Source organism: Megalops cyprinoides, chromosome 25, assembly GCF_013368585.1.
Source record: "Megalops cyprinoides isolate fMegCyp1 chromosome 25, fMegCyp1.pri, whole genome shotgun sequence".
Lineage (NCBI taxonomy): Eukaryota > Metazoa > Chordata > Actinopteri > Elopiformes > Megalopidae > Megalops > Megalops cyprinoides.
Window position 1 is genome coordinate 14767514 of NC_050607.1, and position 27271 is coordinate 14794784.

General features: G+C 46.5%; 1 protein-coding gene across 2 annotated transcripts; it reads right to left on the bottom strand.

The window, feature by feature from the left end:
* Positions 1 to 3343: 3343 nt before the first annotated feature.
* Positions 3344 to 22852, bottom strand: LOC118772071 (nuclear respiratory factor 1-like). 2 transcript variants are annotated; one of them, XM_036520320.1, is made up of 11 exons: positions 22763 to 22852; positions 17875 to 18112; positions 16943 to 17057; positions 16191 to 16317; positions 15947 to 16087; positions 13407 to 13565; positions 12853 to 13059; positions 11880 to 11981; positions 11204 to 11361; positions 7190 to 7314; positions 3344 to 4737 (listed from the first exon to the last, which is right to left on the bottom strand). In XM_036520320.1, exons 2-11 carry the CDS (start codon positions 18086 to 18088, stop codon positions 4577 to 4579), a joined length of 1509 nt encoding a protein of 502 aa, XP_036376213.1. In that variant the 5' UTR covers positions 18089 to 18112; positions 22763 to 22852; the 3' UTR covers positions 3344 to 4576. The 2 variants fall into 2 exon arrangements, with proteins under 2 accessions (XP_036376213.1, XP_036376214.1); XM_036520321.1 differs by lacking the exon at positions 22763 to 22852 and adding an exon at positions 22649 to 22725.
* Between the last annotated feature and the right edge of the window lie 4419 nt (positions 22853 to 27271).

The window sequence follows — 27271 nt, forward strand, 5'->3', positions numbered from 1 at the left end:
GTAGCAGTGTGCAGAGAAACACAGCTATTTCATATACTTAAGGTGAGTCGGGTCTCTTGTTTTTTTAAAAGCAAACAAGCTGGTCACCTACACCAGCGTCAGAACAGTACCATGAGATCCCTGAAGCGACACGCTATTGGCCGATTCTGACAGCACTTTGTGGTCTGAGCACGAACTCTGAAATGTGTGGAAATGCCCGACTCGCTACACTTTTCCTCTTGTGACTGGAGCAGATCAGACTAGGATTTCATTTGAGTATGATGATGAGAACAGTGTGGGGGCTCATGATACCAAAGCTTCCCAGCAGGCGGTACGGAGATGGGGCAGGGTTGGAGGTCTCGGATGTCAGACACATGGGGAAATGAGGTTATGTGTTGAGGGGAGCTCAATCTTCTGGCTCAGAAGGCTCTGCTCAAAGCGTGACTATAAGCATTACAACATAAATTGTAACTCAGGCAGGATAAAATGCCTCTATACAAAATCATACTCATCGTTTCCTCTTTTTAAACAGCATGTTGCTCACCCTGGTGACATGCGTCTGTCAACTCTCAAGACCTCAATTAGACAAAGAAAAGATGGACTGTAGCTGATCTTAATTAAATCTGACTGACTTGTAACTTGGACACTGACTTGGGTTTGATGTCATGTGATGGATGATGTCACAGATATCTACTGTCCATCCTTTTGAGCAATAAATGGGTAGTCTGAAGGGTGCAAAAAGTTCCAAGAAAAGGTACTTATAATTGGTTTATTTTACCCTTTAAAACAATAGTGGTACAAATTGGCATTCAGCCTAACTGAATAATATGAAATAACTATTCAGGCAACTGCTTTTCAGACATAGAGCAATTACCTGAAACAACTAAATAACCATAAGAGTATCTCCAGTGGTCAACAATTACATTTGTCATAGGTTACTAATGCTTAACTATGAGCAGTGATACTACCCTTTAAATTGTACTTTTAGAAATATTTTAGTACGGTCTGTGCAATTTTCACCTAGCTACTACGTCATCCACAAGATTAACAAGCAGGTGGAAAACTGCTTAGTACTTTAGAGTAACCTAGATCCACTGATGCTAAACAAACCCAGAGCATAACGAACACACCACCATATTTCACTGTGGGCATGGGTTCTTTCTCAACGTAAGATTTACCCACTAATCCCAAACACAAAGCTTATATACATGTCCACATAGTGCAATTTTCAGTTCATCCTACCATAAGACACTGTTACAACTGCCATTCAGATGTAGCTTCCCAGACTCAGGTTGATAAGAGTTTTAAAGTCAAACTTCAGATACAATTAAAGAATTGAACTGGAATAAATTCCAAAATTCTGAATTGACACCAGCCCTGGTGGATGGAAATGGAATACATGGATGGAATACATGGACATGTATGGGTGGGTATGTTTATATATGTGCATTTGAATGTGTATGTATATACAGTCTATATGTGTGCATGTGTCAATTTCTATATGAGGGTGTGGGGGGAGGTGGTAATGGGGAAGAAGTTAGTATCTGGAAGCACACAGAAACAGATCTGTATCTAAACTGTTTGGTCACTGTCTTTGTTTTTTTTTTTTTTTTTTGGAAAATGCACGCTTATGTTATGATTGTGAAAACCAATAAAATTTGCTTCCAAAAAATATGATGTGAACACCTGGGTCTTAGCCTATGCTTTACTGTTCAGACACTGTCATTGGTGGGTGTAGTACTGGTGGTATTCGAGGAGAGAGTATACAGTTAGAACTTACATGGAAAAAAAACTTCTAATCTGAAAAACTAAAATAAAACATAAAAACCATTTTAACGTTTTTCCACGGTAAACACGTGGGTCTTGTGCACTGCTGCAGCTGGCTGTGAGACTGGTATAGAGGCGATAGTCCAGTCAGAACTTGCTGTGAACTCAAAAGCCTAATGGCCTCCTCAAGCAGGCCAACTCTTCCTCTGTCCCTCATTATGAGAAAAGGTGTGTATTTGTGTGTTTTCACGCCACTTCATTAAATGTTCTTTGTAAGTCGTTTTGCATATGAGCATCTGCTAAATGACGACAAATTCAAATAATGTAAGGTTCCTTGCTAGCTCTACAGTTACGTATTTAGCTAACGTTAGCTTATTTGGGAGCAAGATTACCAGCTGCCAAACACACCATGAAACCGAGCATTTTCTCTGTTTAACAGCGGTGGCTCTCACCGGCTTTATTCTTTTTCTATTTACTTTATCGAAATGTCATCGAATAAAGGCCTTTTGAAGCCATACTCCCCATCACCTGCTTAAAAATTATAGGGGGACCACGGTAAACCTTACACATTTCAATGTGTCACACATTCAGTGGAACTATGATGGTTTCAACGTCACGTACATTTTCTTTTGACTCCGCGTTATTCGTAAAAGCGGTTTCCTCGAACAGATGAAAGGAGTAGCTAGCGAACTTACCTCGTAAACTAGTTACTGGTAACAAATACAGTATTTGTGTCATTAAAGTTAACTCTAAAGGGTTTAATACTTACTTATCAGCAGTAGTGTGTCGCCTCGCAGTACGTGGCGTGTGCTGTATCTACTACTATCGCTAAACAATCACGATCCCAATTGTCTCAAAATGCCAAGGCAGGCGAGACGAAAATCGATCTCTTCGATGCCTCGTTCGTGAGCGGGGTCTTTGGAAGATTTACATGTGTTGAGTCAAAATGGTAAAAGCAGACTTGATAAAATTACAGTGGTGGCGTTGTGAATTACTGTAAGCGATTTAAATAAAAGCAGACTCGCAAGGTAACGATAAAATATAGTTGCAGACATGGTTGGTGACTTGATGAAAAGAAACTCGCACGCTACCAGCTGTGTAGAGCGATAAGGAGCAAGGCTCGTAACCCAAAGGTTGCCAGTTCTCTGCAAATCTGAGCTTTCCGCGTAGGATCTGCTACCCGTAAGCACACACCGTCAGACTGATTAGTCTGTCTTAATTAGACCAGAAAAAAAAATAGATGTGTACTCAGAATGAGCTATACCGACCTAACTGATAACAATAGACTGCCACCTTAAAAACGCTTTTTAAAGGGTAGTTCATGCTGAAAGAGAAATATCCAATCAAAATGAGATGCCACCAAAATAACCATATTAAATAAATCATCTTTTTACATCAGCGTGTGAATTATTATGCAAATTGGAGGTATTCAACTAATAATGTCTACCTATGTCATCTAAATAGTGTAAAAGCGGCCAAATTTGTATTGTCACACTATTATATGACCTCTACAACAAATTCTTGCCTGTTAATAATGCTCTGTTTAGATCTCCAAAGAAAGGATGTCACACTTCCAATGACTCTTTCGAGAGCAGTTGCAAATTTATTGAAGAGCTTTTCCACTGTGAAACGTTGTGCTACATACGTTGTGTCTCTTCGGTCGCCAGGTGACGTAATCCCAAGTAGTCATGTTAACCCTGCGGGCAGGAGAGCCCTATGCAGATAACACTGTCTGCACATCATCACAAAAAAATATGCTTAGAGGTAAGGTCTGCCTGATGCAAACACATTTCACACAAAGAGGTCAACAAGTGATAAGCTTACACAACATAAAAGAGTGAACCGGAGCCAGCGCTTACTGAAGTGAGAGAGAAAAGTTTTTTCATGGTTGTCTTGACTGAATGGTCCTTAAGTGTGCTGGTAGTTTCGAAGGAGGAGCGCTGCGGACTGGATCGGCGACATAAGCCTGTGACATGAACTCTGCATAAATGATTGCAAAAGAACTACATAATCCAACAGATGACGCAACACACAAACCCCGCTGCTTTTTAGAGGAGTACATTTGGCAATGAATAAAATAAAACTTTTCGTTTTGCTGAAGAAACTAATAACACCAAGTGACATCCTCATTAAAAAATATATCTGGAGGTGTACCTCCATACTAGAACACAAGGTTAGACTGTTTCACTGTTTTAATGTTCTAGGTAACAAATTTACAGATTTGAATTTCATGACAACATTGCAAAGGGGAGCACTTGTGTTTGGTCAGAAATGTGACGTTTTCCCCTGATCAGTTAGTCAACACTTTGTACCTGAGGAATCTCATACGGAGCCTAAGAGCAGAAAGGACAGGTTTTGCTGCAGATATGGCACTGTCAGTAAGCTTATATGTATCTCTAGCGAAGGAAATTGTATTCTAAAATTAAATCCCATGAGAAGAGTCCCGAATACGCTCCGAAATAAAAACATTTTAACTGCCTGTACAGAATGGACACCTACTCCTGTGTGTCCCCGCCAGTTCAGTTTAAAATAGGTAAAATGTGTTAATGCAAAGAAATAAATACTTCATGTCTCCCAGCCTTCATTGCTACCCAAATTCCCAGAGCTAAAAAAAATGCAACAAAAAAAGCAAAAAACAACAAACATCCTTTTTACACAGTAAACAAAATGTGTAGATAAATTAACATCTTCGCCCCTGCAGTGATGGTCGAGTATCCAAGCTGTGTGAACGATGCACAGAGCTTCCTCACGTTCACCGTCACTCTCTCTCCATGAGGGGGCGCACTTCCTGTCAGCGGAGACTGGGAGGGGAGGAAGTGGCCCCCACATGTCACTGTTCCAAGGTCACCACCTCCACGGCCTGCCCGTCCAGAGTGACGGTGTTGTCGATGCGCGTGGTGACGGGAGCCATGGCGACCTGCACGGGCCGGTTGCCCTGGGCGAGGCTGGTGACCACCGTCTGGTACATGCTGACAGGGATCTGAACCAGGCCTGTGGAGGGGAGGGGGAGAACACTATTTAACTGTATTGCCAGCACAAGCAGCACCTTGTTACTGTGTTCCTGCGGAGTAGTCCTACACACATACACACACACACAGTTGTCTGCAAGTGCTGATCAAGGACCAGGGACCAGATTCCCCCACCACAATTCTAACCTTAATCATTATAAACTAAGCAGCAAAACCGATCCTAGAACCGACACCAGCACATATGGGCAACATCTGCCTGGAGTTACATATACCTGTAATGTTCTCTCATCCAGACAATGTGCACCAGACACCTTCAACAAACTCCTCTGCACATGAACCAACATGTTCTCAAATCGGTGGTCAGCATTCAACTTGGCCTGGTTCAAAGACACCTTCAAGGGCCTGCTTTGGAAGGGGGGAAGGGTGTGCGTGGGGGATATACTGTAATTAACATAGAGGGGATCCCGATGTCCACTTGTTTATAGGTAGCGGTAATGCCTGCTAATGAGCTTTATAGTTTTGGACACGCCCGTCACGAGGGGCGGAGAGGAACTGCCACGGCGGTCTGTGGCCGTGCCGACAGCTGGCTGGGTGATTAGAGCAGAGTGATAATGGAGAGGTCCTAAGCTCTTTAGGAGGGCCTCCCGAGGGACTGTCAGTGGGATGGGGGGCAGGGGGACCGGAAACGCTACCCTGCGAGAGAGGAACCGGTAGGTTAAAACCAGCTGAGACATCACCGAGTGGCTGACATGGCGCTGTCACCGCCCTGTGCCACTACGTGCTGAACATCCAGTTGTCTCACGCTTACATGTTTACAGTGGGTGATATCACTACATGATGTCAGAACGGGGCTACACTGTAGCCTCTGACTGCATCATTGACTTCATATAGGGACTGCCCTGGAAGTAGCTGAACAGCACCTGGTGACTTGTTGGCGATTGGCTGATCTGAAGCTACTGTGGAGAGCAAATCACTTTTTGTGTAAAAAGGCTCCCGAGTAGCTCAGTAGTTAAGGCGCCTCAAAGCTGAGCTCTACGGTCCAAATACGATACCCGCCGTGTCATCAGCCAACGGTGACCAGGACCCCACAGCAGCAAAGCAAAAAAGAGGGGTGGGAGAAAAGCCAGTCAAAAGTCCCCCTTCCCCAGTTCACCCATCACTCCTTGCAAACGGAGCGTTCTGCTGCCATGGCGCTTTTGTAAATTTGAATTAGCAGCACGATTTTTGGGACCACGGTGGAAGGGGGACCCCATAGAAGGGTTTTTGAGAGCCCCGCGTGGATTAGGAGGAAGCAGAGGAGGGCAGGTGGGGTTACTGAACACACACACCATCTGTCATATCAGCATCCCCGGGATTACGAGCCTAGCGGCTCTCAGGGCCCAGCGGCTCTCAGGGCCCCGCCCCCTCTACAGTGGACCCGCCCCCCTCTGATGCATCACTGCATCAGACCAAAGCGCAGGTGTAACATTGCAGGGAGACACCTCTGCACTAGGTGCTGTGGCAATTACCCAGCATGCCGCTTTTGTATAGCGCGTATTGTAACCATTACAGTACAATTGTTCTGTATGTTACTTACTGTGCATGCGCCGGGCCCTAGCTCATTCATTTAAGGCCATGGCGCCAACGTATGTAAGTCTAAGACACAATAAGCATTTGAAAGTTCATTGTGTTCTCTGTGCATTTTTCTACCTTGTGAGAAAAAACACTTGCATCTATTTGGCTAAGAAAACAGACACATGCAAAACTGAGTTAAAAATCTCTCCAGACAGGTTTCAGCACGAGAAATGGTGCTGAAGGGCCGTGTTCACGGTGCCCTTCGTAAACAACAAAACCGTCCCCCTAGATTAAAGGTCAGCCTGGCTCCTGGAGATTCACACAAGCTACACTATCCTGCCAAAATTCATGTAGAGGGGGTCGGGGGGAGGGGGGCTTTAGCAGACCCTTTTGGGGATATCGAGCCATGTGTCTGTTTCAGGTAAAACAAAACCAGAGATGAAAACCACACCCGAGTTATCTCCGATAATTTACCCAGCTTCGGAGACACCATATCACTCCTCTAAGAGATAGCAGTGCACTGATGCAGCACAGGGCTTTCGGCTCCTGTATCAGAGGGACATCGTGTACCTCAGGGCCCAGGTGTGTGTTCACTTACCTACAGCTGATACCCAGACAGCTCACACTGTGATAAATCAATGAAAAGTTCCAGTGTGGAGACGTGCGTGTGTGTGTGTGTGTGTACATACACAGCGATGCAAGATGATGTGTGTGAGTGTGTGTGCGTGCGTGCGTGCGTGCGTACACAGAGCAACACAGGATGGTGATGTGTGTGTGTGTAGAGCAGTGTAGGATAATGTGCGTTTATATATGACATGAGGCTGATATCAGGAAGGTGTGTGCGCTGGGGTATCAGTATCACACAGTGGGGTGTGCACTGATGTCCTGTTGGGGGTCAGTGTGGGGCGCGGGGTACGTACCGCTGGCGTCCTGCACCCCGGCGAGCGCTCCCACAGCGGCCGCGGTCTCGCCCGCCAGAACGATCTGCCCTCCGCCCTGAAGAGTGGCCTCTGCCAGCGTCGCGACTGCGTGGGCTGCTGCCTCACTGCAACAGAGGGTTACAGTACACATTCACATCAACGCACTGACACGCTCACAGAGCAGGGTTACAGTACACACTCACATTAACGCACTGACACGCTCACAGAGCAGGGTTACAGTACACATTCACATCAACGCACTGACACGATCACAGAGCAGGGTTACAGTACACACTCACATTAACGCACTGACACGCTCACAGAGCAGGGTTACAGTACACATTCACATCAACGCACTGACACGATCACAGAGCAGGGTTACAGTACACACTCACATTAACGCACTGACACGCTCACAGAGCAGGGTTACAGTACACATTCACATCAACGCACTGACACGCTCACAGAGCAGGGTTACAGTACACACTCACATTAACGCACTGACACGCTCACAGAGTAGGGTTACAGTACACACTCACATTAACGCACTGACACGCTCACAGAGCAGGGTTACAGTACACACTCACATCAACTAACCAACACTCACACTCACAGAGCAGGGTTACAGCACACACTCACATTAACACACTAACGCACACACACACACACACAGAGGTATATCTCATACACACACACACACACACACACACACACACACACACACATACGCTATCACACCCAGAGTAGGGTTACATCACACACACACACACACACACACACACACACACACACACACACACACACACACACACACACGCATAGTATGTGGATACCACACACACCACACTACAGAGAGCTCACTGCAAGTAAATTAGGGCACTTTCAACACTAGAAATGATCCATTTCCACCTTATAAAAAGCCTTATTCTAATAACAATCTCAGGTTGTCCCAGGGACCGGGTTATAAGGAGAACCACACGGACATCTTCATCTCTGGTACAATGCCCTCTCCTCCACCCCCCACCCCCAAATCCAGCTCCAGGATTATAATAATCTGGGACACAGTGTATTTTTAGGCCTGTCCCACCGTCAGCGCCATGTGTGCACCATGGCCCCGCAGGAAGCCACACAGAGCAAGCCGCAGGACAGAGGCCACCGCGTCAGTGTTCCCCTCGCGTCACCCGAGTGACCGGTCGCACCTGTCAGGGTGGCTGTCTCAGTGCGACCTCAGACTTAACGCTACCGCACTGGCCTTAAACGGCCTGTATCAGCCACTCCTGATGAATGCCATTTTTGTGTGTATGCCTCCACTTGCTCAGAACAGAGTATCTTGGAGCTTGTGAAGCCTGGGCCAATCAGAGGCATTTGATTTCCTGGCCCCTCCCACAGAGGCAGACTTAAACACGATCTCTACTGCCAGAACAACAGCCAGGGTAGGACATCATCCCAAACTATATGAGCATTGGGAAATTTTTTATATATGATCCGTTTTCTGGTCTGTAGTAATAGTAATAAAAATGTACAAAGATATTTGTAATTGCTCACAATCAGACTACATTACCTGGTGTTTAGCGGCATCTGTGCTTTGGCACTAGGCCGTAATGTGCTCGTGCTGACACAGGGAGAGCTATCTGAATTATTATTTCAGCTATGATTTTACCTTTTAGATTTTTTACTTTGGCAGTCCAAGTAACAGTGACAGAGTTGGAATGCAATGACTCTGAAAAGAATGTTATCAGTGAAGACAGACCCATTTCCCATACTTCATCTCATGCAAAAGTGATACATCAGAGGTTGATAGGCTCAAAATCAGATTGTAAAACACCTCAAAGTCATGAAGAGTAGTCATAACACAGCAAAAATCTGTGCTAGAGAGCTCAGTAAGATGGTGTTCGAGGTGGCTCACTCCAGTGCTGGCCTCCTGATAGCCAACCAACCCTGCACCAGGACAAACAGGGATGTCCCAGAATGTGGTCAAATGGCTTCTACTTTACGCTACTGGGTGGTTGCTGCAGGCGTGGTCACTTCAAGGTGAACCGCACCAGGTTTACATGTCTTCAGAAACCACTCGTATCGGTGGGGGGAAAACGTCTCCACGGTTGATTTAACCGCTTCACTGAGCAGCTGAGAAATGCTGACACCTGGTGGGGAGAACGTTTCCCCACTTGCCCAAATGGAACGGCCCCACACCTGACCAAACGCTGAGCTGAGTGTGCGGCAGCTGCTGAACCGCGGTCACGGTGCGGTCAGAGAGGCGTTTCTTTCGGAAATAAAGAACGTGACTGCATCAAACCCATTGGTCAAAGGTTTTTTACCCACCGAACCCAAGGTTTCGGCCTGAATTTGCAACCACACGCTCTCAGGAGCTGACCACAAAGAAGGGGAGAACCGCTGTGGCGGCCTGGCATTCAGGGAGGGGTCAGGATTACTAGCTGACTTTCTCCCTCTTGTTCTAGGAATACTTATACTTATTTACCAGGAAGTATTTCCTTCTCTCAGTTACAAATGCATGGAATAGCTTGCTAGGATTTGTAACGGAGGCAAAGACTCCATTACTCCAAAGACTCCAAAAGGTCAAGGCCAAGCTTGGCATAGCTGGGTTGAATGGCCTGTTCTCGCCACTAACCTAACTCTCATGGATAGCCTGAATTTGTCCATGCCGGTATACAATAATGGTTATTTTCCCTTGTCTGTGACTACACTGCACCGACAGATAGGAAATTGTTTCATGGCACCTTTAAAAATGACCGCCCATGTTTAGTCATTTCAGGGATACATCCTGTGCTGAGACAAACTGATCCCCACATACAGTAAATGCAACTTCAGCCACAAAAATATGGGCTGATATTTGTGCTACTCCTACAAAGTGTTTGAAATTAGAGGGCAGTTGTTCTGTAGACAGACTGCTTCCTGCGACTCAGAGAAAAGGAGAAACAGGAAGAGAGGATTGAGTCAGAGCGGAGCGCTCGCTGCGGCTCTCCCGGGAAAGCCGGTGGGCAGGGAAGCGCAGGTGAGCCGGAGTAACGAGGCCCCGCGGGCTGGCTGCACGGGGGCCGTCGCGAGGAGCGTCACTAGCCGTGGGACGCAGCGGGGAGTGTTGTGGAAACTGCACAGAGAACAGCGAGAGCTGCTGTTGCATCAACCAGGCCCAATCCCTCTCACACATACTACTCTGTACCGAGATAAACCAGGCCCAATCCCTCTCACACATACTGCACCGTACTGAAATAAACCAGGCCCAATCCCTCTCACACATACTGCACTGTACTGAAATAAACCAGGCCCAATCCCTCTCACACATACTGCACCGTACTGAAATAAACCAGGCCCAATCCCTCTCACACATACTGCACTGTACCAAGATAAACCAGGCCCAATCCCTCTCACACATACTGAAAATAAACCAGGCCCAATTCCTCTTAGGCATAGTGTACAACAATAAAATAAACCAGGCCCAATCCCTCTCACACATGCAGTACCAAGCTTCATGTTTTATGCTCAAACAAACAAGCTCTTAACAATGGCTCTCATTCTCCTTTGTGAGAATTATCAACTTATTCTGTTAACTGCCCATTTTTCAGCCCCATTTCACCCGAGTGATTATGTGCAGAGCTGGCAGATACAATTGATGCCCTTATCATTTCACAATTTCAGTTAAATTTTAAATTTTCCTGAAGCACTTAACTTAAAAACATTTCTAGATACAACCATTTCAGAACTGGAATGACGGGTACTGCATCAGTGCTAACTGTTGTCTTCAAAAACTAATGCCTTAAATTGTCTGAAATCAGACATTACAGAGTAGTGTGGAGTGAGGGGTGTGAGGGTTTGTGATGAGCGATAATTCTCCAGGAACAAGCAGAGACTTGCTCTCTCAGGATTAATTGAAGAGCATGATGTCACCTGTTTGTCCCTCTAAAGTGCCGATCCTGCTGACGAACCACGTCAAGCAGCCTGCACACACACACCCCCCCGCCCCCCGCCCCCATCCCTCTCTCCGCCTCCGCCGTGTACCTGTTGAGCGCCATGGTAACGGTCGCTCCCTGCTGGATCTCCTGGGACGTGGCGACCGCCGCCTCCGCTAACGAGGCCACGGCCTGCGTCGCCTCCGAGGCCTGAGTGGTCTGGATGGTCATCTCTCCCCCCTGAAGGGTGGCCCAGTTATGCTCCACCTGGCCAGCGAGAGAGAGAGATGGGGGGACGGATACACACACCAAGAGACAAGCTGAAAACCCGGCAGCCGAATCGATCCTCCAGGCAGCCACGGCGATCCCATCTTCCCACGAGGCTCGCACAATGGAAGCGATAATAAAGTAAAAAAGGCACTCGCAAGCTGGCAAGTTTAGTTCAGACTTGACAAATGGGGTTGGCTTTACAGGCATTTTAATAAATTGGCAAAATAATAACAAGCAAACAAATAAATAAGCAAGAGGATGCCTATGCACCTTTTGTGTTTGTTCTCCTAATAAAAAGAAAAAATTTAAACAAGAATGAATAATAATTATTACGGACAATTAATACCCATATGAAAGCCATCGTTGACGTTCGGGCCCCTAATAATAATGAAAAATTAAAAACAAGAATGAATACTAGTTATTATGAATAATTAATAGCTATAAGAAAGCCATCGCTGGTAGTTGGGCTCCTGGTGATGATAAAGGCCTGAGGGGAAGGCCCAGAGGACCCTCACCTCTCCGTCGGTCACCGTGGAGTAGTTGACCTGGGCCACTGTGACGGTGGCGGGCAGCTCGGAGGCGTCCGCCAGGGTCGCCACCGTCGCTCCGGTTCCCACCTGAGAGTACAGTACGGGGAGCAGCGGGGGGGGCAAAAGTAAAATATCGAGTGTATTTTGGTGTCTCCAGATCAGTGAAGCGCAGCGCCGCCTAACAGATCACCTCTTTAAGAAGCTTCCCTTGACTGCTATGCGAGAATAGTCATGCAAACGCTTGCGTAGTTCATTAACTCACATCATATTACTCATATTGCAGGGATGGTCACCTCCCAGTCCCACCTCCCACCTACCAAAAATATAGGCATAAAATATGTACAGTATACTTATTTACAATATGTGTGACATCTGGATACTTTTCTATTCGTAATAAGCACCTGAACCGTGGAGGTGGCTTTTGGAAATTGAATTTCTATTTTTTGAACGGAATTTGCCATTTCGAAAGCGAATCGGTCGTTTCAAAATGGAAACAGTTCCCGCTGCCACATCATTTGTACCAGCAGATTGGTTGGCTGGTGTTTGGCTAGATCATGCGGGAAGCACAATCCATGCAAACACGCTTGACCTTCCTTTTTAAAGCAGCTGACCTAACTACGTTGAGGAGAAGCACCTTGATAGTTGCTAGAGTGCACCTTGGCTCTCCTGAAAAACTCTGCAAGGTTTGCTTCTGGGAGACGGCGATTACATACAGTTAAGCTCTCAAGCACACTTCAACAGCAATCAGTGATATTTCAGCCTAGCTAACCTTGGCTCAACACAGCCCAAGACCCCATTTGGTACAGTCTGGCCTAGTTTATCCTATCTTATCTTAGAATACTCTCATATAGTTTGCTACAGCCTAACCTGGACAATTTCAGTCTTGCCCATTTTAGCCTAGACAACACTGGTTTAGCCGGTTTTAGCCTAGCCTAGCCTAGCCCCTGCAGAGACTCACTTGTATTAGGGACACAGTGCCGTCTGGGTTGTTGATGGTCTGCACCACGGTCTGGGAGGGGACGAGGTGGGCGATGCTGTGGGTGGCGGTGGTGGCCACGTGCTGCTGGGGGACCTGCTGGTCCTCGAAGGCATAGAGCAGGTCCTCCCGGCCGTGCTGCTTGTAGCAGTTCTTCACTATGGTCCGCAGGGCCTGCGTCCATGAAACCTGCTTCCGACAACCACGAAGAAGAGTTACAACCTAACCTACGAGCCAGGCTGTAACCCCTAGCCCCACCCTTAGCAACAAGGGACCGCACCTTCATTCTTCTGCCCCTGAGGAAAAGACCCATGTCCCAGTTAAAGACCTGCCCGTCAGACCAGACATATTCCAGTTCTGCCCAGTAGCCAAGACTCACCCATATCTTGGCCCCTACCAAAAGCCCATTTCCCAGTCCCACCTACCAGACCAGACACATCCATATCACAGCCCCACCCACCATCTGAGACACACCCATATCCTCAGTCCCACCCTCCACCCCAGGGACAAGCCCACCCCCTCCCCCATGGCCTCACCCTCTGTTTCTGCTCCTCTGTCCGGACGTCGCTGCGCACGTTGGCCCAGGGTATGTCATCAGGCCACCAGACAGGCTTGCAGCTCTCCTTGCCCCAGCCCGGTTTGCCCCGCCCGGTGGAGTACTTCAGCATCTCCGGGATGAAGGCCCGCAGCTGGGCCTGGAAGAACCACAGGACAGCCATTACAACCTTCCCCCGCTCACTACACCGCCAATACACGCAGTACATGCTAGTCCTCAAAAGAGATAAAGTGATCGATTTTCATTACACTGGAACGGAATGCAGGAGCAGCATCGATCTATGATTGCTCATCCAGGAGGCCATTTCCATTGCTATTTTAGGGAAGGAAAAAAATCCCTCTCACTGCAGATCCATCTTTGCCTCAGATTTTAAAACTATGAACAGGGGAGTAACTTTCTCTTGGCTTTATCAGTTTCCTGGAATGGACCCCACCTTTAAAAGAGCCACTGAAACACTAATGTTACAAACTAAACTGGTTCCCACATTGCTCACAGAGTGCGCTGGCACCTCTGGCCCCAGGATACTCAAAGAGTAATTAAGTAATGACAATAGATTACCTAATCTCATAATCCCCCCCAGATTAGCCATCAGATCCTTGTCTATTCAGGCTGTAATATTTTTTTCCCCAAACCTCCGCCTGTCCGTCTGCCCAGCCATGATCGTCTAGACCGTCAGCACATTTCAAAACCATGGCCAGGACACACACACACACACACACACACACACACACACACACACACACACACACACACAAACACACGCACACACAAACACAAACACACGCACACACACAGAGGTGTGTGCGTCATTGGCCTACTACAGCAGGCATTGGGACAGGGAGTACTCTGTGACAGACTCAGGGTGAATTTAACTGAACAGGACCTGACTGCCACAGCGTCCTGTGTTACATAAAAGGCTTGCTGGCTATTAGAGTGGGCAGGAGAGGCGTGGGGGGCGGGGCATTCAAATCTCACTTAATTTAACCAGTTCCTCCCCATACTTATGCTGTCCCTGCTGTCAGACACAGAGGGCCTTGGCTCCCTGTCCTGAGTATCCCTATAATATACAGGCTCGATACAGATTACACTGCACAGTGAGGCATGGTGACGTCACGCACTATATTTATGCCCAAGGAGACCAAATGCTTCCCAACAGACGCCCGCTCACATGCAAACCCGGAGCTGAGCTGCCGAGTCCACCTGGCCTCAGAAAATGGCGGAACGCCAAAGGATGTCTCCTCAGTCAGTTTCCTGTTTGTTCAACTCAGAAACGGCACAGGAAGATGTCTGCAGGCCAACTAGGGGACAGGGGTTCTAACAAGGCCGTCGGAGGGCGGAGACTGCAGCTCTGATGAGGACCAATGAGGAGGCACAGTTGAGACCAGCGTTCTGCCCTCTGTGAGTGTCCGGGATGTAAATTCCACCAGGAGAGGACAGGAGAGGTCCCAACGGCATCTTAGGCCAAACGAACCGCCAGCCACACCAGGGCTCAACACACTTTCAGTCAGCGCTCACACGTACGCACAGTGCCAAATCCTCCGCATAAGAAACGGAGAGAGTAAGACGTTACAGCGGAGGCTCCTGAACCAAACTCTAAGACTCCCAAGGGGTTGCTGTCTCTCTTGGTGCCCCCCCCTGTCTTGGGGCAAACGGCTTAATTAAAGGAGATGCTGAGGCAAGAGAGCACTCGTCAGCCCTCCTTCCAATCCACCGGGGAGCCAATCAGCAGCGAGAGGTGGGGGCTTGATGAGCTTGGAGAACCAGGCTAATTGCAGGTGCAATTGCAGTTCTGCGTTGCACCTCTAGGGGGGGGCAGATGGCCCTGCTGGGAGGCTCCTGCTAGACCTCACTCTTTGCTGCTCAGCAGTGGCAAGATGTGTAAAGCAACAGGGGCCGCCTGCTGTCCTTTCGCTTCTTAAAAAACAACTGCCATCCTCCGCCCTTTCACACGCCCGTCTGGAGGGTGGAGGGAGAGGAGCGATTGCACACCACACAGAAAGGTCCTGGTTAGAGCCCTAGCAACAAATCAATGGGTTTCCCAAAACACAGCAGAAGAATATGACCTGAACCTGCTCTGCTACAGTGAAACAGGTCTGCCAAACTATATAGTGAATTCACAATAATGGTCCATTACATGCATACAGTCTAAACCCGTATATTCTACCCAAGGTCTCCAATAATGAATTAAATTATATTATTGTCATTCAGCAAATGCTCTTAGCGATTTGCACAAGCTACAGTTTTTACATGTTTTTTCCATTTTATGCAGCTGGATATTTACTGAGGCAATTGTGGATACAACAGCAGAGCCCCAGCGAGAAATCAAACCAACAACCTTTTGGTTACAAGCCCTGCTCCTTACCACTATGCCACACTGCCATGTATAATCTATGAGCAAATTCCAGAGGAAACAGGAGTATTTACTCTGGACACCAGCTGCTGGAGTATTGAATGGATGTGAGCATGCTGTCCCATGTCTGAATTTGTACCCTGGGTCCCCAATCCCAGGTCGGGTCTCACCTGCGTCATCTTGTCCACGGAGACTGGGATCCCCTCGATGCTGAGGGGCGGCAGCTCGGAGCTCAGCTCGGGCGGCGGGGGCGCATGCTCGGCCAGCGCGCTCTCCAAGTCCTCCAGGATCATGTCCTTGTACTTCCTCACCTGCAGGGGGCGGCCGCGAGCACAGGTAAGGGGGGGGGGGCGTCCAGGGCAAAAACGTCATTGTCCCGGACGAGAAGGGAAACTCTCGGCACGAGAGACCTACCACGTTCTCCAGGGGGGCGGCCCCGAAAACCTTGAACACGGCGTTGGGTTTGGAGGGAGAGATGCACAGCACAATGGCCTGCTGACCCACTCTAGTGGTGTACTCATCCAGCGTGGCCCTCAGCTTCCTGCATAAGCACATGACCCAAATGCAAAGCACATGAAAAACGGGCCATAAGGTTTTGCATTGTTTGGCTCCATCTGCTGGCTGTTTATGGCAGTGCAACATATTGCATGGACCCCAACTTGCTCACAGCATGTGTCCACAAGCCTCAATTGTTGACTAAAAGACTGTTGACTGACAAAAAGTTGACTAAGGAAACCTGCATGCTTATTAATAAATAAAAAAGTAACCTCCACTGTAAATGAGCATATCAGGCATTAATGTGTGAGCAGAAGGTATCTTGACATGAGAAAGCTTGGACCTTTTCAAACATATTTTGTGGTTCATCGATATTTCTAAAATACACATGTGGTCCAAATCTGGGAGAAACTGCCTTTTTTTTGTTCCCTAATTACTTGGGAAACAAAGAGCTATCGTTTCTGTAAATTGGGGCAATGGCTCATACTGAGGCAGCATGACATTGGTCTCAAAACTTCCTAGGGGAAGACATTGTGAAGACACAAGGTGTTTTTTAATACCCGGTTGCCGACGGGTTTAATACTGTTCGATGTGAAAGGTCAGAGGGCACAGACAAAAGGGAGATGCCCTGGGGAGTGATGGGGGCGTGGCCACGGCGGCCCAGCACTCACCTCAGCAGGCGCGTCTGCTGCCTCTTGCGGATGGACGGGTTGGACTCAAAGATGTGCGACCGCTTCCGTTTCTTCCCCGTCGCCACGGCGGCCGCAGCTGCCATGCCAACAGGCCCTGAGGGAGGGGGACCGACAACGTGAGCGCTGAGAACACGACGTTCCGCGCCGGCCGACTTACAGCATGGCACCCGGGCCTTCGACGAGGACACTTTCATCCATACCGTAACACCGCTACTCATAACATCTTACCCCATCCACGCGGGGAAACCCAAGCTTTGGTTTAAGGCCAAGAGAACAAATGCTCAGTGTGAACCTGCTCAGTGATTGGCTGCAGCACAAGAGTCCAACAGAACTGGAAAAGTTTAAACCCAAAAGGCTTTGAGACTTTACTGTGAACTTTACACTAAATAAGGAGAGTTCATAAACCTGAAATGTAAGATGAGGGGCACTCATTCTAATGGTAGAGACTGGAGCTTAGAGACAGACTGGCCTGAGATTCCCTCTTTCTAAGGGATGCATGTCATATACAGTAAAGCTCCACTTCCTTCTGTGCTTGAACTCAGAAGCATTATATTACATTACAGGCATTCAGCAGACACTTTTATCCAGAGCGACTTATATCGGTTACAGTCTTTTTTTTAACAATGTTATCCATTTATACAGCTGGATATTTACTGAGGCAATTGTGGGTTAAGTACCTTGCCCGAGGGTACAGCAGCAGTGCCCCAGTGGGGAATCAAACTGGCAACCTTGTGGTTACAAGTCCCACTCCTTAAGCACTATGCTACACTGTCGCACCAGAAGCAACACCCAGGTGTGGTTTACGTGTGAATGAGCAAACGGGGACTACTTTTTGCACTGTTGTAGCAGCGTAGGAACACGGTCATGCGACCACAAGAGGCGACCGAGCGGGCCGCGGTCAGGGGGCTCACCTGCGGCGGCCAGGTGGGCAGTGACCTCGTCGGTGCCCGCGGAGTTGAGGATGTCGGAGTCGTCGTAGCCGTCATCGTCGGGCGAGGAGGGCGAGTCCTCGTCGGCGCTCAGCACGCCGTGCTCGGGGTACGTGGCCACGTGCACCTGCTGTGCCACGGCGTGGGCATCCATGGTGGTCATGTGCTCTGGCTGGTGCACCGCGTGCTCCTCCATTAGCTGACGCTGGCCTGGTACCCACTGCCACACACACACAAACAGCAGACCTACGGTCACCGCACAGAATACAATGCTGCTCCTTTCCAAGCCTGTACCATTACCTTCGATTTCACCAAAACATGTACCACATTAACAGATCCCGGCCCGCAACGCAAATTAGAACATTCATCAAGGATCACGGAGACCTTTGAAATCCATTAGAACATCATGCAAACCACCCACTCTCGACCGAAATAGCTTCTGAAGAGCCCTTGTGATGCTCTAAGTACAGGAAGCTGAGCTCTAAGGCCTGGGTTTGACCCCAGCCGCATTATCAGCCAACTATGACCAAGAGCCCACTCCAGTTCACCCTGAATTTGTTCTGCCGGTAAGAGGGGTGGGTATTTAGGCAGGAGCTGTACTCGCCGATCTTAGGTACAGCGCAATTCATGAGGTGCCTGCAAGATGCTCAAACAGCATCAATGCAGTAATGCCTATATTTCACTGGATGTATATAACGTCTGTCATTGTCTATTATTTCTCTGTAATGCACCATGGGTTACAATCTATTTGTATGAGAGCTGCTATACGAAAATAATTAAAAACTAAAAACAAATAAGAGTCCAACAATAATGTATGGGATGGTGATGGTCAGGATGTGTGGTTGGCAGACTGTGTGTTTGTGATGGTCCACTGTTTATACTGTCTGCCCCCTGAACTCAGCTCTCTGTATTTATGACTTCGGCATCAATTTGTTCCTCACACACAGAATCCTGTACCACACTTCTGGGTTCACGCTTAAACTCTGCACCTTCCTGTAAAGGAAAGGTTGCTTCATAGCTTGTTAGTGTGCGTGTCAAGATGACTGAAGAACTCAAGCATTGGGCAGTGGTTGAAGCAGGCCTGAAGTTAAACTTACTTATGTATCAGTAGCTCAGTAGTGCCTCTGTGCTGGGTTTTACAAAAACTTCAGCTGCACTGGAAACCATTGCTTGTCAGTGAGAGCCCAGTGTAAAAGCACTCTTGGAGAGAGGCTTTATTTTTTTAACTGAGGTGATGAAAACGGTTGGTGTCTGCTTTGTGCCCGCCTACTGCACTTCAAATGCCACCAGAAACACAAGCCCATCAAATCCCTTCAGAACTTGAACTTGTTTCGGGGACAGGACGTGGCAACTTTTGTCACTCAAAGGGCGAGCATCAGAAATAAGGGGCCGTCGCATCTGAACAGACCAGCACCCCAATCCCAACCCTTCGTCTCACTACTGCAGACAGAGAACAACACTGGAGACAGAATGATCTGTGGGGAGCGCCTCTGAGTAGATGGCCTTTGCAAAAAGCCCATGAGGCTGATTAGCAAGAAAGTCAGACCTAATGCATGGGTTCTCTGTTTATACTGAAGTCAAAAAGTTGATGTATCCAATGCGGTAGCTTCATTTTGGCCTAAACGGAGCAGGACAAAGTTAGAATGCGAGAAGCCTGCTCCGCAGTTCCCAAGCCTAAATATATGCAAACATATTCAAGGGGCGCTAAAAGTCTGGACAATTCCACTTTCACATAGTTTCTTATGCTTTATTTGGCACGCATATTAGGTGCTCTCAATCATGTCAGAAGCTCAGAACTCTCCCATGGCTTTCTCAGATTCTCCTTGCAAAACATCAGCACTCTGATATTTACTTTCCCATCCGCAGAAATGACGTGCGAACGACACTTTAGTTCTGAATCCCTGTGACAAGTCAGTGTATTACTATGTCAATATTAGCCCTCGGATGTTTAGATGGCCACCCCGGACCAATACATCAAGCTTTATTTACTCTCTAATTGAATCTAGATTTAGAGTATTGGCTTTCCTAGAGGCACTTTTACTAAATTATATTACAATTCCACTTAAATCGGACCTGGTGCTAGATGATGTAAACTCACCTGACCCTGAGGCTCAGAATACAGTATTCCGAATCATGTCATTTCAGAATATTTCTTTGAGCAGCAAATACCAAGCGCACCAGGCGCGTTTTGCATCATGGTGTTAAATAAACGACACTCAAACCAGAAAAACTGAACCGACATATATACCTTTTATTTGTGTTATGACCACGATAAACTGGGGGCAAATGCGTTTAGCTTAATGTTTCAACCATTGACAAGATGGTTGTAAGAGAGACAAGATCAAAGGGTCAGACCCTTACAATTATTTCATGGCAAACCACAGTCTATGAGCTTTGAAACCAAGACCGTTTGAGATTTCTAAACAGACTGCAGAGAGCCACAGTCCAGTCTTAGAATAAATGGTAACAATCTGGGATTTTGTTTAGAAACTCAAACATTTCATAGACCGTTAAGCCCCTGAAAAGACTTAATAAAAATGTTCTTTGGTCTCTATTCCAAAGAAAGGGATCAAAGCTGGTATGTAAATGATTACAGCTATCAGAAATCAATCAGAGTGCAGCCTTCCTTAATTTCCCGTTATTTGAGCGCACGACCATTCCAACTGAGTCATAACATCTGGACAGACTGTAGATGCCCCCCAAAATGCCTGAACAAAAATGTGTGTGGGAACATAGAATGGCCACATTGAATCTTGCATATTTGGAAAGTTATCAAGGTATTTACTTGAGAGACGGTATATAGTAACAACGTTTAACGTGATTTCGCCTCTTCATCCCATACAATTTCATAACTTAGAAAGGTGGTGTGTTTTAGCTGCCACCTTTGATTTGGCATAATGGACCCATAACACCTCCTCACAGGCAGCTGAGTTAAGTGGATCAATGTCAGTCTTCAATCTACATCTTTTTAAAACATTGCAAAACTAAATAATAAATATGCAATGCAAATGCAAGTTTTCAGACTTTCATTGTGCATGCATTAAAACAGGAACCATACAACCACAAGGAAATTCAAGCAGTAGATACCCATAGGCAGATTTTTCTGTTAGACCATACAGTATTGCTGCCAATTCCCTAAGGCTCTTGCAACTGCTAGTTACTGTTGTAATACGCATCCTATATTCATGGTTGGACTTTCAAATCTTAGTTATAGCTACATGCTACTGACAGATTCGTTTATTTACAATATGCCCCTGGCAGTAACCGATCTCTTTTTGCATCCTGTAATTTAATACTCCGCTCCAATTCCAAACGGGGGGAAAATGAATTTGCATACCGAAACAGTTTAGCAAAGGCGGGCTTCAGAACATTGCGCAAAAGCTTGAGGGACACTAGGGAAAAAGCATTTAGAACACTTTAACTCACATGACCTTAAGAGGGCAATATGCATCATTTTCCTGGATTAGTTCTGCATTCCTGGTGGGTCTAAATCTAACTCTAGGGGCACTTCGATGTAAACACTCAACAGTACCTACGGCGTGTACAAGTGATATGGCGCAGGTGGAACTCCTATTATTTTGGATGGGCACTGAGATACTCTGTGGTAGGTGGGTGAATGTGAGAAATTATGAATTTAGCAATTCAGTCACTAATTTAGCAATTTAGTCATTTGAACCAAGTCAAATGAACTAGCTCCATGAAAAGCGCCAAGCAGCACCGTGCAACTAACAGTACCTAGGTATTAAGTGATCGTTTTAGGGAGCTTGTTGAAATGTATAACCAGCTAAGTGAGCATGTTTAGAGAGCTCTTGTCAGCTCACTGACACATTTTTCCGCAACGAGACCGCATGCCAAAAATTACTAACAGCCCTAACTACCTACTTTGAGATCGTCTACTGTACGTTGCCTTGTCGGTTATCAGGTGAGTGTCAGCATGACTAATTAGCCAGCTAGCTACAGGAACCGCTAAAACTTAGAAAAGCACACTGTGCCCCCTGGCCTTCATAGTGAGTAAAAGGGATGATCATCGTCCACACATGACAAGATAGCACGCCCATTGACACAACGCCCTAACGTAACTGTAGCAAATTATTCATTTATTAAATTCGTATTACTTATTGCTTGGTCATTTTACGAGTTAACTCAACATTCTGTGAATCAACCCACTCCGGCATTTTAATTAGCAAGCTAGCCAGCCGATCTGTAAACTGTTTTCTAACGTTGTGTGCTATAAGTATACCCACGAGCCAGCTACCTGGGCAGTTACTGTAGTTCATTATAATTTCGCACACTATCGAAAGCCGCACAAAATCGTGTTTAGTGCGAGGCGTGATGGCTAGCCAGCTAGCAAAATAGCGCGCTTCTTTGAATAATGGTTAGCCATGTAGCAACCTGGACGTCTTGCGATCACAACAAAGAGAAGCGAATCGGGTCATCAGACGGTGAAATTACACAAGAAAAGAAGATCGGTCATAGAAACAAATTACTCGAACATATCATACGCGAAAACATGTCAAATAGCTAAATAACTAAGGTGTAACTTTCAACCACTGACGAGGGACGTTTCCGGAGACCACGGCCAAATCCGGACACCAATATTACCCGCCACCCAGGACAATCGCAAACCAAGGGGCCTGTTGCGGCCTGCTAAAACGACAGAGGCAACATTTATGTTTATCTGGGCTGACTGTCAACGTAACCCGAGCATGCACCCGAAACGAAGATCAACGACTTAGCCAAAAAAAATCCCCCATACTCATTTCGCATCTGTCTTTCCCCCCATCCACCTAAACACACTGCTGCTGCCGGGTTTGTTGGTGCGGCTGCGCCGGGGCTGGAATAGCTGGAGATTGCGCGGTAGGGCACTAACCTCAGAGCGGCTGCGCTACTCCGGGCCTGCGCCGTACAGAATGGAACTGCAGAATCCCAGGCTCGAACGCGAGAGGACAAAGAGCAGGCGGCCCGGAGACACGCGCTCAACACCCCCTCCAACAGCTTACGTCACAACCGCGGGCGTGACGCAGCCGGGCGCCATATTGTGAAGGGAACAGGGGGACACAAGCACCGTTTAGACTAGAGCACAGAAGACTTCTATTGTCAGTTATACTGCAAACTGATAAAATTAGACTGAAACAGAGAATATCAGCGATGTATCACGACAGTTAAAATCGTCTTTGCATGCTTACTTGACGCATTTAGGTTAACAGCAATACAATGCTATTGATATGTTGCTATAGTTACCAAATTAGATAACCTTAGAACAAATCAATATATAAACTATAGACATAGTGAAAATGTTACAATTATTAGAGTCTAACATCATGAGCAGGTGGGGTAGACAATTAAACAACCTCGACAGAGACATTTATTTTACACTGAAGCAGCATTTCATACATAATTTACTATGGGGATAGTTCTGCATGTTCTGAATGTGCCTTTGGAGTCATGAGGATGGTTTTCCAAATATATTTCTATATTTTATCATGCACAGTTGATAATGGAAAGAGTTCACCCTGGGTGGTAGTGTGCCAAAACGGGAACTGGATGACGCTCTGACATTATACACCTGCACAGAGTGATTTACCTCAGCAAACAACCAACTGTATGAATGGAAGTGTAAAATGTTAGCAACTGTTACTGTGGAATCTGCTAAGCAAACTATTACTAAATTCTTGATAAAAACAAAAATGTCAACCACAATCTCACAGGCTATGATCACTGTATTGAAACATATCTTTTGTGTGTCCCCAATGGATTTTCACTGTTCACTCAATGGATTGAAAAACAGAGTCCCATTTAAAGGACTGCATAATATTCCAGCTCCCGAACCGGAAAACACGACTGAGCGGATGTAGGCTATAAAGCTTGCAGACGTGATAAGCAGGCTGCAGTTTCAACAGCGCTTTTGCGAGGATAAACTTCCAACAGAAAAAAAATTCAAGTTCTCCTTCAACAGTTAGCAATGAATGATGTTTCTGTCTTCCATCACTACATAACCTCATTCCAGGGCATGTGGGAAAAAAAACAGTCCAGTGTATTACACATACAGAAATGTCTTATTACTATACAGCTGGCCAGGCCCTGCCCACTCCACCCAGCCCTGCTAATCAGGGCTAATCAGGACCCTTGTCTTGCGGGACTCCCCTCTGCTCAGGTTGTCTGAGGAAGGCACCTCTGGCTGCTCCTGAGAGAGGTTCTTAGACCATTGGCTGTCCGTAGGAGGGATGATGTCAGTGCTGGTGTCACATGACATTGAAGTGGCTGTGTTGGGCAGAACTGGATCATCATTGTCTTTCAAGACAGGCGAACGCTGGATGTCTGTGGGTGAAGAGCCGTACAGAGAGGGGGGTAACGCAAGAGGGTTGGAGATAAGTATGCAGCCCACATCAGAATTACATGACTTCTAAGTCATAGTTGGAACAGGCAGAATCCACAGGGCTTGTTTTTTTCATTTTATTGTGTGATATCATGAGAGCAATCAAAGCATCACTTACTGCTGAAGGCATCTGGATGCTGTGTTGCAGTCTTGTTTTTCAGTGTCCTCTGTTGAATTTTAGTGTGTCTTTGTGCTCTTGGTGGAAGTACAAAGCACAGAACTCATTTGGGCGCCGGTCAAGCCTCAGCCATCTCAACCAGGTGACCCTGTGTCAGTCTCAGACGAAACCTTCTGTTATCTTCTTCATATATGTAATCTCAGTGTGCTCTTTGACATGATTGGCTGCACAATTAATGTTCATTAACTGTCCTGTCAGCAATGCCAGTTTTCACCAATAAATACATCAGAACGGGTATGTGTAATTGACTTCATTTATTTTTCGGAATACTATTACACACCACACACACTTAAACACAATTATCATTAAGTTGCTGAAGAGTGAAGATGATGGAGTCAAAGTCTTAAAAGGGTGTGTGACTCTCACACGTGCAGAGGTTTGCAAAAATGACTTTAGCCAAACAATCCCCTCATTAAAACCTAGTATACATATTACACATTTTGTAGCAATTTCAATAGCCGTTTCAGGTTTTGTGTGGTTCTTGATGAAATTCTGGCACGCGATGAAATTAATGTTGCTAACTTCCATGAAAGGGGAAAGTTATGCGGTCGTGTTGTTCAACCGATCAACATGGCCGCTGAAGCACAACGCGCGCCGTTTAATCTGGGAGATATGGCACTGCTTTAAAAAGCCGCTGTCCGTTTGCCCATTTCTTTACATTTCATTTAACAAGCGATGTTTTCAATGTGAGATTCGATGCTGGCTAGGTGGATAGCGTCAAAATGGAATGCGTGCAACAAATATGCTAAAGGGGAGTTTCCAGGAGGATATGAAAAACAGCTGATGGACAGTAGAGTTCCCTGTGGTGTGTGGCTACATTCACAACAAATACGTTTGCATGAAAAAGCCATAGATACAACAGTTTAGGGACAACACAAACACCAGTCCAGGGTGACTAATTTCCCATAAACGCCACAAGAGCAATCTGCAGAATTTAGGTTTGCCCATTGAATGTTTATAACATGGAAATTTTGCTTTAGCTCCTTTGCTTACAGTATGAAGACAAACAAGAAAAAAGACGACATGGATGCAGAATACACATCATAGCCCTCAGTCTGGCTGCTGGTCCCTGCAACAATTTGCATTGTGGGAGTATCACATTATAATCAGACTGCCCAAGTGCAGGCCAACACACGCATTCTCCACATTACCTTTACATAGATCCAATGGCTTATTCATTCTGGTTAGGCAAGCAGCTGTTGGGCAGATGTGTGGGAGATCATGCACTTCTTAAAATCCAATAAAAAGAAAGGATGGTACACTGATCTGCTAAACACTTTGTTATAGGCATCAGCTATCTGTTCTACTTCAGCTGTGTAATCTGGGCCTGAGAATCACCAAGAATCACTGCGATTGGCATCTGAGTAGAACCTCATTTAGCAGTCTTATTCATAAACAGTTCTACTTTCCAGACATTTCAGTTGCTCAAGTAGTCATTACCAGAGAGGAAAAGATCTGAACTAACTAAAACCACAGACACCCTATTATGACCAGATATTTGGCTCCAGCAGTCCTTTCCTTGTCTGTCTTTGCATTACATTACAGACATTTGGCAGATGCTCTTATCCAGAGTGACTTACGTCACTTACAGTTTTTACAATGTTATCCATCTATACAGCTGGATATTTACTGAGGCAATTCTGAGTTAAGTACCTTGCCCAAGAAGCAGTGTGCCTGTGGGGAATCAGACCGGCAACATTTCGGTTACGAGTCCTGCTCCTGAACCACTATGCTACACTGCTGCCCCAGTCTAGAAAATTCCTGTGCTGTGTGTGATCCTATGCAGACTATGAATGGTCTATTTTAGACTATGCCTTTTCAAGATGTTAATAATGAGTGAATAATAATGATTACCTCTGGGACATAAAATGTGTGGCACCCGCTTTCGGACCACAACGCTCACCCCATGTCAGCCGAGGTGGATTAGCAAGGGCTAAGGCAGCCACTTAAACAGGTTTTGATGGGGGTAACTGAGCTGGGAATGTTCCCTGGACACCATGTTACCAGCCTGCTTTGAATCACCCAACAAACAGAGCTCTGAGCTTTTCGAGGACGTGGGTGCCCATGTTCCCCACCCAAAAGAAGCTTAGAACTGCACAAATACAACCCTATCTGAACAATGGTTACAACAACACAAGCTTTATTGTGAGCTTTACATTGTCAGCATCACAGTGGTACGATCAGATGTATTTGATCAACTGTCTAATCCATGATCGGTAGGCAGAAATCTTGGTGAAGATTGCCGGCCTGTCAGCGTCACAGTAGCTGCTGCCCCAGGTTATCAGGCCGAAGAGGAAATAGACTCCATCTTTTTGGCACAAAAGGGGTCCACCTGAGTCCCGGGTCTCCTGGTGGGGTGGGGGAGGTGAGCAGAGACAGCTTGATGCAAGTAGCACTGCTATCATGAATGCATACCACAAAACGTTCCATGGCTGCCTCCTGCTGTTCACACTGTAGAACTGTCTCAGTGTTCAGTGGAGCGTGATGGCAAATGTGAACATACAGGTTTTAACTCCAAGTGTGCTGCAACAGACTGAATGTATGAGATACAGACAAAATGCTGGCTTCCTCAACAAGAAGAGTTAGCCCGACCGAATTCACACAATGGACATTCCTCTAAAATGACATTTTTATTATTTATCAGTGCATTCCATATCAATTTTTTTGTTCCAAAGATAGTGAGATTTATACCAACCTTACTACAGTGAAGCTTCTTCTAACCACAACACTGTGGACTCAGTGAAGTGCATTGAGCGGAAGATTATCTTTTTGGAGCATACCAACAACCTGGTGATTGGTGTGGGTGCGCTCCGTTTAGAACATAC

What these genes read in the sequence shown, in the direction of transcription:
- LOC118772071 (XM_036520320.1), bottom strand. Translation starts at nt 18,088, where the DNA reads ATGGAGGAGCACGCGGTGCACCAGCCAGAGCACATGACCACCATGGAT. An exon ending in CAGCAGACGCGCCTGCTGAG is followed by an intron (nt 16,318 to 16,942) that starts GTGAGTGCTGGG and finishes GTGCTTATGCAG; the next exon opens with GAAGCTGAGGGCCACGCTGG. An exon ending in CCACGGTGACCGACGGAGAG is followed by an intron (nt 11,362 to 11,879) that starts GTGAGGGTCCTC and finishes CTCGCTGGCCAG; the next exon opens with GTGGAGCATAACTGGGCCAC.